This window comes from Solanum lycopersicum, chromosome 8 (assembly GCF_036512215.1).
Source record: "Solanum lycopersicum chromosome 8, SLM_r2.1".
Taxonomy (NCBI): Eukaryota; Viridiplantae; Streptophyta; class Magnoliopsida; order Solanales; family Solanaceae; genus Solanum; species Solanum lycopersicum.
In genome coordinates this window covers 1,924,307-1,938,390 of record NC_090807.1, presented here as the reverse complement: position 1 = coordinate 1,938,390, position 14,084 = coordinate 1,924,307, and the positions used below count along the sequence as shown (strand labels likewise).

Here is a 14,084-nt window from a genome sequence, read left to right as displayed (position 1 = left end):
CAATATTTATGCCCAGCTATAAGATTTATTATTCAAAAGTGGCATAAAGTTGACAATAATAACAACTTATCAATAATATGAGGTAGGAATTCATAAACTTAGAAAAATATTTTTTCATAAAAGTATATTTTTCTAGAAAATATTTTGTTAGATATAAGCTAAGAAAGTATTTGATAAGTCAAAAAAAATAAATATTATTTCGCAAGCACCCATAGGGGAACTAAAGAGTTTTTCAAGGTAAAAAAACGGAAGGACGTGTGCTAATGAAACAAATCATACAAGAGATATATGGGCGAGGCACAATGCAAACATTTGAATTGACTTATTTTACGTATTTTTAAATAGTTTTAAAGTGTGGATAAAATTAAAAAATATTTATAAGCTTTTATTTTAAAGTTAAAATAATAAAAATAAGTCATAAATTAAAAATCAATCCAAATAGACCCTAAATAATTATTTGGCTAGTTTGAAGTACTATCCTTAATTAATATTTGGATAACTAGTCGAGAGATGTTTAAAAGGAATTAATATTTGGATAACTAGTCGAGAGATGTTTAAAAGGATTTTAGTTAGCAGATTTGGGGGATGTCCAGATACGACTAGTTTATTTGATTTGTAATGTTAACTTGATAAATAAAATATTTACTTACCAAAAAGAATGTTATTCAAAAAATATTCATATGTAATCTAATAAGATACTTACTACGTGGATATAATTGAGGGTGAGACGATTAAAAATGGGGATTGAAAATCTCGAGTGATTGAAAATGAGAGAGAAGTCATTTTTCTCATTTATAAAAAGTTTGTTTTTCTAAAAAAAACATATTATCTAAATATTATGACCAATTAAACATAAGAATTAAAAAATATTTTCCCCCTTACCAAATATAAGCTTATTACAATTTGCGCCGTGGGTACTTTTTAAATTTAAAAGCCACATACTTGTTTTAAATAATTTTGTGTGAACAAGTATCATTAAAATTGTAACACGTGTTTACTAAAATAATGAAAAACATCTTAATTTTTCATAAATAACAGTTACTATAATTTTTTCGTACTCATTTATTAAAATATTCATACAAATAATAATCTGAGTAAAGACAATAATAAGGAAAAAAAAATTAGTTTATGTATTTAAATTAAAACTCGATTAAAATTTCATATTAACGATAAATAGCTTTTTAAAAAAATTACTGACTCTATACTTATCGAGCCCCAAAACATAATAACTAACAATGTGAACAATTAATATGAAACCTATAAGGGGAAAAATATTTATTGGTGGAAATAAATTCACTTCTCTTCTCCACTTGTGTCCATTGTCTTTCTTATCTGTTCTAAAAATTCTCTGTTTGGTGGAAATGAATTCCATTCCTTTCTCCATTGTTACATACATACCTTCAAAGCAGCCATTGTTACACTGTACCAAAACTTCCCAAACAACAACAGATCCAATTCCACATTTTATCAAATCCTCAATACTCTCGTCTTCTTCGAAATCTGTGAATAAACTCGCAGAAAAAATTAGTCCATTGCCTTCTTCGTTCAGTAGAAGAGAAACCCTAAGTGCTTGCGGTTTGGGTTTTTCGGCGGTTTTGTTCGAGGCTCTTTTGCAGCCACAGTCGAATATTGAAGCAATTGCTGAAGAAGCTGCAGCTACGGAATGTGAGTTCACAGTTACACCTTCAGGTCTTGCTTATTGTGATAAAGCTGTAGGTTATGGACCTGAAGCTGTTAAAGGACAATTGATCAAGGTAACTTATTAGTCTTTGAACTTCTCTTTGATTTGATTTATATTTTTTAGTTGTTAGTTTTGGGAAAAAAACTTATTTGCACCGTAGAATTAACCTAAATAGCTGTGTAACCGCTCTCATTGGTAGCTGGTTTGGAGGCGAGTTATGCAGTAATACCATAGTTCGTAGCTGGTTTGGAGGTGAGTTATGGAGTATAAGTAATACCAAAATTGGTAGTTGGTTTGAAGTTGAGTTATGCAATATAGAATTAATATGATGTTTGAGTAATAACTTTGAAACTCGCATAACTAATACGTGTCTAAGTTATGTGAGTATTGATGTATATTTTTTTATGGTTGTGGTGTATAAGTTTGCTTTCGCATATCTGAACTACTTCCACGGAATACATCCCACACCTCCCATCAGATATAAAGTAACTATGTCCACCAAGGCTAGAATAGATAGTAAGGATTACCTCGTGTTTTTTTTATCTTCGGTGGGTTTTGAACTTGACACCTGGTGACTCTCAACCACTTCATTGACACCTAAGTCACATCCTTGGGTGCAATAATGTATTGTTTTATAAATGGTAGATAATGAAATAACAAATACATGAATAACTAAACTCTACATAACTATATGTATATAAGGTAATACATAAATTCTCTCATAACTAATTTCTATATTACTCTAACCTGCTACCAAATGATATCTAAGTTCATTTGGTACGACATAAGTCATGTTTCATGTGTTCGGTTGGTGAGTGGTAAGTTTATCCGGAAAATATACGATATATATTAAGATTAATGATACATTAGTAGAGATTTTATTGATGAAAATTTTGTTAGAGAAGATTAGTATACTAGTGTCTAAGTGTTGGTTGGAGCAAGTCATATGAAATGGAAACCTGAAGTCTTGCAAGGAAAATGACTTCCGCTCATGTGTGACTGCAAGGGAAGTCATTTTTCCCTGTATGTACATTTATATGGTAACCAAAGACCAGAAAAATTACTTCTGTTGTGCCAAAGAGGAATTCTAGTCACACGTTGATACTAAATAAACCAAGTTAAGTGATAAATATTTCTGCAAAAGACACATGTATGCACAAATTTAGGTAAAAGTATAATTCTTTTTGGTGCCTCTCGTCATTATAGCCAAGAAAGTAAGTGGCTGCATTTTTGCATGTGCTTCTCAAAAAGTTCAGAGGTTAACTGGCAAAATGGGATCAACATAAGAGGAAAGTTTCGTAAAGTTAGTACATCCCGGGAGACGCGTTGAGATTCAGAGAGAACCTATTAATACTACAGTGATACTCAAGAAGTACCTGAGATACTGCATTACCCAAGTTTTCCTGGATCGTTTCGTCTTGAAGCAGTTCTGCTTATGTAGTTCTTAAGAAGACAACTTGTTATCTTTTGAAGGCCAAAACTAGCAGAATCAACAAAGGCGACTAGCAATTCCCTCATTTCAACAGTCATGATTTTACTTCCCTTAGTAGTAGTCAAACCTCATTCTTCAGGTAAAATCAATGCTTCAAGAATCATGAAGAACTTTAGTCTTAATATTCAGAATTCAAATCTTAAGAAAAACTGTTGAATGCCTTGAATCGGACCCGTTACAACAGAAAAAACGGGGGTCTCGCTGCCCGGTCAGCGAGTCGGGGGTCCAGTGGGGCGACGCGCCCCCTGGCCTGGGGTCCGGCGGGGGGAGTCGCCCCCGGCCCGACGGTATACAATGTTGTTGTGGCCCTTAATTATCTGTCAATTCTGTATTTTGGGCCCAAGCCTGTTAGGGCGTAGCTTAGCACTATATATAAACGTTATGGCAAACCCTATTCTGTATTCTGTTCTTGCCTCTCAATAATATAACTGCTCCCCCTCTTCCCGTGGACGTAGCCAATTTATTGGTGAACCATGTAAATCTGTTGTCTTGTTTTTCCGCGTTTATATTTTCTTGTATTATCTCGAATTCCGCATAACAAAAACAGTTGAACTAGTTTCACACGTTTTTGCCCAATCTTTAAAGTGGGTGTTTTATGTAGCTAACTCTATAGTTTTTCCCACAATAATATATATATATATATATATATATATATATATATAAAATACATAATAAAGTGGTATTTTCTGGTGATTTATATATGTTTCTGGCATGGGTGACCTTTTGGAAAATAAAGGAATGGTTAAGTTATGTTGTTCATACAAAACAAGGCGAAGTGACTTTAGTAGATAAATTCATCAAGTTAAGTGACCATTTGAGAATTTTTCTCCTGTATATATTGGTTCATAATTAGAGGAAAAACTTGCTCTGAAAAAGCTATTTGGTATAGTGAGACTAGATGTTTGAGCTCGTCCTTAACCTTTTTCTCTTATATATTGAGTCGTATCACATTATTATTGAGAGATTATGTTGTTCAGGCACATTATGTAGGTAAACTGGAAAATGGGAAGGTCTTCGATAGCAGCTATAATCGTGGAAAGCCTCTTACATTTCGCGTTGGTGTTGGCGAGGTAAGTTATTTTGTTATTCTATAGCAGATTAGCAGTACTATCAGCAGTAAGAAATGGACAAAAAAAATTAGATTATCTCTATGACTATCTATTGCTCTCCTCGCAGGGCCGTAGAATGGTTCTAGTCTTGATTGACTAGATCCTTGATCCCAGAGTTTTATCTACATCCAGTTGCTTCTATAGTACATAGTTTCCAATCTTGTAGCTTGATATAAAGACTAACTAGGCTAGCTTTTCTCACTGGAAACTTATATTTCAGCATGGAGTAGCAACCAGGAATATTAGTCCCGAAACCTCCTTTTTGTAACACCTTCACTTTAAGTCACCCTTCATACAGCCCCCTATGGGCTGTATTTGCTAGAGACTTGGGCATTCTTATCGTAATGCATGACTACTTAACGGGGGGATTCACTGCAAATAGTAGCTTGACTCATTATTGCCGAGATAATGGTCTACTATTGACTCTTTCCTGAGTCACACTGTCCCCATTTGTACTAAGGTTCCTGTTACTGTATTTTCTAATGCTCCTTATACATTTGTCCCTTGAGTAATAATAATATACTATATTTCTTCTGGAACTAAAAGAAAAAACAAATAAACTGTTGTCCTATGAATATAACTTTATAATGTTTAACGGTAGATAGTTAACTCGTTTTTTCTGCTGATTATTTCCTGTTGTAGGTTATTAAAGGTTGGGATCAGGGAATTCTAGGAGGTGATGGTTTTCCTCCAATGCTAACTGGTAGGAGCACATTTTGTACATCAAATTATTCATACTTGAAGAATTTCAAAAAGGAAAAGTTTCTATCTCATCACTTAAATTTCAGGAGGAAAGCGTAAACTGAAGATTCCTCCAGAACTTGGATATGGGATAAGAGGAGCTGGCTGCAGAGGAGGTAAGCTAATTCAAAGAACAATTCCCAGTTACATACTTTCCTTTTCTGTTTAACCATCCGATACCCAAAGTTCACTGGCCCGACTTGTTCTAGGCCTGTAAAAGGGTAAATCGCTCTCTATGAAAAGATTTTCCATTCTCAAAGTTCGAAACCAAAACATTTGGTTAAGCCTTAAGGGGAGAGGGATCCCTACTATCCTACTACACTACTCTCTGGTGTCGGCCAGTTACATATGTTCTTTTTCTGCTTAACCATTCAGTACCCAAAGTCCACTCACCCGATTATCTAGGCCAGCTAGATGGGTAAAGCGCTCTCTAGTGAAAAGATTATCCCTTCACAGAGCTCAAAACCAAGACCTCTAACCCCAATCATCACGCCACACCGGTCTGTGGTACCGTGCAGTTGCATATGTGGTAGCTGTAAATAATGTCCTAACTGTCACATACTGATGGCTTAGGTACGTGCATTATTCCTCCAGACTCAGTTCTACTGTTCGATGTGGAGTTCGTTGGCAAGGCGTAGGTCTCAGCTATAGAGGTATAGTTTCTAGCTACTCATAAAATGATCGATCAAAGGGCAAAGTTTTTGTAAGCTTAATACTTTTAGAGACTTTTGCAGTACATACCGTGACCTGCTTGTATATTTTTGGTTATCTTTACAAAAATTACAATTATTTCGTACAGAATGTTACAAACTATATAAAGTAATTTTGCGAGGAACCAGCAAGGATTGTGGTGAAGTGGTAAGTATTCATTCATCCTTAACTAACACCATCAGGTTCAAGTCCCCTAGGGTATGGAAGTCGCCTTTTTTAGGAAGCGTTTTACCCAATGGGACTTCCCAGCGCGAATCTAAAGGTACGAAAGTCGCCTTTGTTGTAGAACATTTTACCCCAATGTAAAATTTTCCGGCACAAATCCAAATTTAGTAATCAAACTAAAGGGCTCTCCCTATCAACACTGCACACACAACTCATAAGCCAAGTAAGCTTAACACCTGATTAATGAGTGTTACTCGAAATAATTAAGTCAGATGATTGCTGATATCATAAAATAAAATAAATTATTTCCTCAATTTACTTTTACGTTTCACTTATTTTTAAAATAAATTTTTATTTTTATTTGTTATTTTTGATATATCAAGAAAAGATAATATTCTTTTCATGATTTACCCTCAGCTTACATACTTATTTTTCAAGTCATTATTTATCTGAAATAATTTAATAAAATACTTATATTCTTAATGAATATGTAAGTTAAATTGCGATAAATAAAAGTCAACTGAGGGAGTAAAAGGAAAAAATGAAGTTGATAGAATTTGCCATCTTGTCAACTATTCATTGTGGAACTGGCATGCCTCAATTGAGATAATTGCTTCCCACATCTTCACATGGCATTAATTATATAAACAATTTAAAAGTTACCTAAACTACAATATCAATATAATAATAATATTTAAACACCACGTGGCTTTATGTACTTCCTCTATTTTACTTCATCTCAATAGTTCTACAATTAAGAAAGATTTAATTTTAAAATTCTCTTTCTACCTTTAATGCAATAGTTTATAATCATACATATATTTTAAAATAAATCACAATCGCAAATTCCAAAATCTATCTTTTTAAAATTTGTATTTACACAACATAAATTAAGACAGCACGAACATAATACTGTAGACTTTTAGGGGTCTTTTGGTAGTTGTAAAGAGGCATACTATTTATGTATATATTAATTTGTATAATTATGGATGTTCGTAGTGGTGGAGTTAGAATTTTTAATTAAGGGATTTAAAAATTTGAAAAACTGGATACACGATAAAGTCGAAGGAGTTTGACATCTACTATATATATCTAAAAAATTATTTTAACCATGTATAAATCGTTTAATTTTCCATCGAAGGAGGTTTATCTAGGTGGCTCCGCCACTAGATGTTTGGTTTGTAATTTAAAAATATATGTATAAGGTATGAGAGAATTTATATATTATCTTGCGTGGAAGAGAAGATAAAATAACTAGTTCATACATAATTTATACTCAATAACTAATACTCCCTTCGTCCGGTATTGTTTGTCATGGTTTCTATTTATAGAGTCAAATTATAAAAACTTTGACTAACATTTTAAGATGCGTTTTTAATCATATTAATATGAAAAAATTATAATTTATAGTATTTTTCATATAGTTTTAGAATATCTAATTTTTTTGTTTAAAATATCAAATTAATGTGATCTAAATTACCTTTGAAATAAGTCAAATTGACTTTCGGTAAGCGCAACATGACAAATATTTCTAGACGGAGGAAGTATTCAATATCTAATACTTACATAATTCTTTTTTTATTTGCTTACCTACTATCTGATATCCACATCGGAGTAGAGCATTCTCTAACAAAAGGTGATTTCATATCCAAAGAGACTCGAACTCGATGTCCACTAGGAAAGTTTAGGATATGAGGAAATCTATTCAGCCAATAAGCTTTTAGATTTTGATATTAAATTTGACCCACGACTTGATTATTAATATAATTTATTTTTATTTTTATTTTTCTCTCTCTCACACTTTTTCTTTTAATACTTTGGTGAGTAGTTTGTTGAAAAGGAACTAAAGTGTTGCGTAAACCGTGTGTGGATGTGACTTTTAAAATCATCGTAGATGTTGACTAGTGTAAATTTTCTATCCACAACAAAAAATTTAAACGATTAGAAAGGGTTCGTTATATCAATAAAGTGTATTAATTAAAAAAATATTTTTACCTAAGTTCATGAATGTGTTTCCTTAAGTTGTGCAGAAAATGGTAGATTGGAATTGAATGAATTGCATCGAAATGTCTCTGTCTTATTAGCGAGAAAAATAAAGTTTTATTGAATTATTATTGTGTTTAAGTTAAATGTTGATAAATGATAACTCTATAAACAAACATATATCTGAAAAAACTTCCAATCTAAGATTTTTTTTCTTTTTTAATGAGTTAAAATGGAATATGAAAATAGGAGTACCAAAAGGGTGTCTTTATTTCACAAATAATAACATACTTGGACTAATTTTATAAGTAGAGTTTGAGAAAGGTGGTATCTACTCGTAGTTTTGTTTCTGTCTTGTGGGGTAGATATATTGTTTTCGATAGACCTTGGTCTTAAGTAAAGAAAATCAAATCAGGTATGAAAAGAAAATATAATAGAGAGAGGAACAATAGAAACAACAAATAATATGATAATCGAAGTAAAGAAAACAATATCTAATAGGAAATTAAAGAAAGATAATAAAAGAGTAATACTCCTATCTAGGGTTATGTCCTTGATAGTGTGGACGCACATGATATGCCATGCATAATCGTCTTCTCCAATACGTCTTCTGCCACCTCTATCTTTCTTCTGACTCACCATGATCAACTTTTCACACCTCCACTAAGACATTTGGTATTATTCCAGTCTTGTTTTCCTCATCTTAGAAACTACTCTCACGTTATACTGATATTTTTGTTTCCAATCATCTCTCATCTCAAACTCATTCAATCCGATATACTATTATGTTTAAAATCGTCGTCAATCTCACCATTTTCTTAAATTATATTATTGATAAAAATTCTTGATCCTCCCTTAGGATGTCATTGTTTCACATAACTATAATATTCTCAATTTGAAGTGGAGTATGACTATCTCTATATTTGTGTAGCGTGTAAAGAAAAAGCATACCCCAACCACATTTTTCACTAAAATCCACTATTTTCCTTTACACTATTTGATCGATCCATCAATTTCCTTGAGACTGCTGTTTATTCCAAAAAAATAATATTCCAATCATCTTAATTTATCTGGTCTCATTTAATTCTGATGTAAAATTATATAATTATTGATTTAATTTTTTGAAATTTATGGTTCAAAGAAAATTGAACATTAGTGTGAGTTATAGATTATTTCATTAAGAGTAAAATGAAATTTTTAAGTATAGATTATTTTTAATTATAAAAATGTGAAATTTCTGAGACAAACTAAAAAACAAAAAAAACGTCACATAAATTGGACAAAAAAAGTTAAAATTATGGCACTCAATATTTGTATTCATATGAAAAACTAAATAAGATTGAGATTCACATGCACTGTTTTGTGTGATAGTTCCAAATTAAAGTGAAAATATACACTTAATCGTTTTTTAAATAGTTAAGTGTATGGAAATGCAAGGGCATATCTAATGTATCGATATTGGGTTTATCTTAATTCAGTATTTTTATTAAAGTGAAAATATACACTTAATCGTTTTTTAAATAGTTAAGTGTATGGAAATGCAAGGGCATATCTAATTTATCGATATTAGGTTTATCTTAATTCAGTATTTTTATGTGAAATATCAATTTATGTGTAAAAATTCATCAAACTTGCAATAGATACTAATATTATATATAAATTCACAACTTTAAAAAAATAATTAGTTTACTACTAAAAACACTAAAAATAAAATTCAAAAATATTAATTTTGAATCCATTTCTTTATACAAAACACAAAATATTTTATACTCATTTAATAATAATATGATATAAAGTTGTTAAACCTCAACATTGAATATTCAAACTGCGGACTAAGGCATTGATTGATGCAATAATGACAAACTTTATATATAATAGCTCCTACCTACCTACTGATAGAAAATAAATTGCTTATTTTGAAAATGATTTAGTCAACCTATTGAAACAATTTCACACATAAAATTAATCACGATATATTAGCTGATTTACCATATTTGCACTCTTTTATATTCTAGTTGCTCGGAGTTATTGTTATTGAGCATTTTATTTCGCAATATGAAACTTTTAGATAATCGAGGTGTTCATCCAAACTTCTTGACAAAAAATTACATTGCATATATAAGGTATTTTTTCAAAAAAAAATTATGTCTATATATTAATTTTGACTCTTTGAATATAAGATTAGAAGTTGACTTAATGTCTCAGTTTAAAATTGAAATCTTGAATTCGTCATTGGTTCCAACACAAAATTGGACTCCAATATATATATCAAGGGGTTCACCTGGTTTCACGGAGTTATTGTTATTGAGCATTTTATTTCTCAATATGAAACTTTTTAAATAGTCGAGGGGTTCACCCAAACTTCTTAACAAAAAATTACATTGTATATATAAGTTATTTTCTTTAAAAAATAATTATGTTTGTATATTGATTGTGACTCTTTGAATGTAAGATTAGAGATTGACTTAATGTGTTTGAGGGGCTCAAAATTGAAATTCTGGATTCGTCATTGGTTTCAACACAAATCGAATTCCAATATAGATATCGAACACTAGACCAAAAAATCAAAGATCTTTAATAGGTTCTTTTTTCTTTTAATAAGCGTTTTTGCGTTCAAACTGAGATAAAAAGATAGATCATGAAGAAAAAAAACTTCTCCAAAAACATGTCTTACGCAACGCAAATTCATATTAATAAGACATTAATATGAATACCCAAGAAAGATTGAAGCAACATGAGAGCTTTTTAATACCATAATTAATCAGTTTCCATGGAGCTAATTTTCTTTAGAAAATAAGAAAAGCTCATTACATTACATTACTAAACAAACAAAAGTAGAAATAAAAATTCTACCAAATAAAAAAAAAAATATGTACACATAACATATTACTAGCTACTCCTAAATTACCAACAACAACAACTTAAGATTATCAAAACGATGGAACGACGCCGTACGAAGCGTCGGAGGCAACGAGTGAGTCTCCCACTTCGTTCTCCGTACGCTTCGCAAATCTCCCTTTGATTCGAGGTCGAGTCTCAGCATAGGCCTTTCTAGAAGCATATCGTATAGTCTTCTCGAATTTTCTATTCTTTCTCTTCTCTCTATACCTTAATACTCTTGCTTTTCTGTCTAAACTCGAAACTGGGTTAGGTAGTCCGTCAATGGCGGAGTTTCTAACAAATGTGTTTGATACATCTGTCATCGTGTTATGATCAGGCACAACTCCAACTTCCATTGATGATGAAGAGACCTGTTCAAATAACGCAATGTTTCATTAGTTTATGTGGAAAATAAAATGATTTGTTTAACTTTTATATACTAACAGTCGCAAGATCTAAGTTAAGAGCTTGCAAGGGATTCATACGAACCCCATTAACTTGGTAGAAAATCATGTTTTATAACATAAATTTTTCAAACTCCAATAATTTACATATTAAAAAATTTTCAACTTAATGTGAACTTTTATATTTGTATGTTGAGTAGAGACTCTATTAGAAATAATAAGAAACGATTATATTTTATACTTCCGATCTTACTTATACTATTATACTTAACTATAGGTTAAAGATAGTGTCAAGGCTTCGCCGGAAAAAAATAACATATATACAAGTAAAATGAGATACAAAATGATTAAATAACTTATTTTAGACACCCTTAATATAACAAATTGCTATTTTTGAACACCATTTAAAGAAACTTATTAAATAACTTATTTTAGACACCTTGATATAACAAATTGCTATTTTTGAACACCATTTAAAGAAATTTTTTATTAAAGCAATAAAATGAAGAGAAAAGAGTACATACACTTTGGCTAATGGATTGAGAGGTGAAGTTGTACATGAAAGGTTTAGATCCACCAGAAAAATCAATTTCATAAGTTGGGTATCCATCAACAACTGGGCCTTGTAATTGGATATCATTCTTGTTGTTTTGTACGTGAGGTACAACACAATCTTCTTTATACTCCTCTTGATTATGAAGCTGAGCTATATCATTACTAGGTTTCTGATCTGCAATTATATCCATTTCCACGTACGGATCCACATCGCTGAACAAATACTCCACAGATTTATACTCAATTCCTTGAGTATTATTATTAGTGCTCGGCGCTTGAAGTAGCCACGACTCCGCCTCCGCTTCTTCTTCTTCCGTGTCATCGTCGTGCTGCTGCGGATCATCATTTCCGTCCGCAGCAGCACCACGAGAAGAGCTGGCGGAGGCGGAGTCGTAGAATGGAACTACGGGAATCCGTTCGTGCCGGCGAGCTAAGGGATTGGCGGAGTGGATGTCTTGGTCGCAGGTGGTGCAGAGTGCGGCGGCGTCGGCCTTACACGTGACGCTCGCCGGCGCGTGCTCGCACACTTCGCAGACCCAGACGCGCGCGTGCCTCGACGCGAGTTTGTTTGCAGCGTGGATTTTGGAGTCACAAGTTAAGCAGAGAAAAGCCATGTCCGCCTTGCAGAACACCGTGGACGGCGTCGCTTTGCAGGCGTCGCAGCGTTTCGCCGTCGTGCTCCAACTCTCCGCCACCATTATTGTGAGTTTTTTTTGTTGTTAACTTTTCGTTACTTTCTCTCTCTAATGCTAAGTTTCTCTCACTAAAATTGCAATAATGGAGATTGATTTTTAGCTTTGATGGAGTGTTTTGTTGCTTTATTATTCAGACAAAGTTTTATCTTAATAGGGAGGAAGAAATCTGAGATAGAACCAACGAGAGGATGACATGTGTTCTAGTCTTAGCCAAATAAGTTTGGAATTAATTACTACTCCATCCGTCTCATTTTAAGTGACATCTTATTCATTTTTCTTTTTTAAGTGTGTTTTAAAATAACAGAGCGGGATTGATCGATCTACATCCAAAATTTTGACTCTCCTTCTCAAGAGCACGTCTATAGAATAAAGAGAGCACGCGCCACACTCCTATTCTATCAGGACTTTTAGCTTTTACTACGAAGAAGAGATTAGTTTCGACTAGCTTTTATTCCTAATCCTAAGTCCTAACCAACGAATGATAAGTCGGCTTAGAATAATTACAAACAAATTTGATTTCAATAATCGGAGGCAAGTCAGGGGACAAAGGGCACACCCTAAATTTCTTAAATTTAAGAATTGTATCAAGGCAATGCTACAAACTTCCGAAATCAAATAAAACTTTTTACCTTTTAAACTTTTCTTTTTCGATCCACTACTATCTTATTAAAAAAAAAAGAACTTCAACTTAGACTCAAAGAGAAAGAAAGTAATCACATCCTCCGATGTAAATCTACTTGTTAATAGATCAAAAGTCTTGTTCTACTTGTTGTAAATAAATTGGTAAGATTTGTTTCTTAAGATATATAAAATATCTATCTATTATTATTAGAATTTAATTTAAAAATACTTTTATCATTAATAAAATAATTTGTAGTCTCATAAATATCTAAAATTATTTTAAGCAAAAATTTTTATTATTATTTATAAAATATCGTATCAAATTAAACAATAATGATGGAGTATTCGAAAATACGAAAGTTGTCGTGTTGGTGAAGGTGGGGAATGAAGAAAAGAGTCGTGTGTTGTTTAACACAAAGGTGTTAGTGGGGTTGTGGGGGTATTTCAGGTAGGGTCGGGTATAAATACCAAAAATAAATCGAAAAAATGAAGTAAATTGAATTAATTGAAATTCTCCGAGTGAAACATATATTTAAAATATTTTGATTGTTAAGGTTTTATTTTTGGATTATTTAGTGTGTTTGTTTCGTATTTGAAATATTATCAAATAATTATTAGAATACATTTTAGATGTTAATATTTTAAATAGAAAAAAGAAACAACTTATAATTAAAATGTATTTTCAATAAATATTTTATGATAGTTTAAATAGAAAATCATAATTCAAAAAATTAAAATACTTCAAATATATTTGATTTACCATTTTGATATTCTATTAATTTGGGAACAATGTTAGGATAGTTTTAATGAATCATGAGATATCATTTTTATTTATAAAACAAAAAAATATTTTAAATTTCATAATAAGATATGACCAAACATCTATTTACCGGTTTGGCATTTGTTGATGTTAGAGGTATGTTGCGACAAATATACAAAATTAAGATAAAATCAATTAATATTTGAGATATATAAATCGTGATATCATCTATATTTCGCGCACTAATAGAAGAACTATTTTTTTTTCTAATATACAAATATTTTTAG

The 14,084-nt window shown here is 31.7% G+C and overlaps 2 protein-coding genes across 3 annotated transcripts; one reads left to right on the top strand and one right to left on the bottom strand.

Moving 5' to 3' along the window:
- The first annotated feature begins 1,242 nt into the window (after positions 1-1,242).
- Positions 1,243-6,213, top strand: FKBP13 (peptidyl-prolyl cis-trans isomerase FKBP13, chloroplastic). Of its 2 annotated transcripts, XM_010326246.4 has the most exons (6): positions 1,243-1,754; positions 4,151-4,243; positions 4,925-4,985; positions 5,071-5,139; positions 5,597-5,676; positions 5,823-6,213. In XM_010326246.4, exons 1-5 carry the CDS (start codon positions 1,251-1,253, stop codon positions 5,659-5,661), a joined length of 792 nt encoding a protein of 263 aa, XP_010324548.2. In that variant the 5' UTR covers positions 1,243-1,250; the 3' UTR covers positions 5,662-5,676; positions 5,823-6,213. The 2 variants fall into 2 exon arrangements, with proteins under 2 accessions (XP_010324548.2, NP_001309044.1); NM_001322115.1 differs by having other exon boundaries at positions 1,318-1,754; positions 5,597-5,858.
- Positions 6,214-10,606: 4,393 nt separating this feature from the next.
- Positions 10,607-13,523, bottom strand: LOC101268413 (zinc finger protein CONSTANS-LIKE 4-like). The gene is made up of 2 exons (XM_004244449.5): positions 11,691-13,523; positions 10,607-11,133 (listed from the first exon to the last, which is right to left on the bottom strand). Exons 1-2 carry the CDS (start codon positions 12,417-12,419, stop codon positions 10,813-10,815), a joined length of 1,050 nt encoding a protein of 349 aa, XP_004244497.1. The 5' UTR covers positions 12,420-13,523; the 3' UTR covers positions 10,607-10,812.
- Between the last annotated feature and the right edge of the window lie 561 nt (positions 13,524-14,084).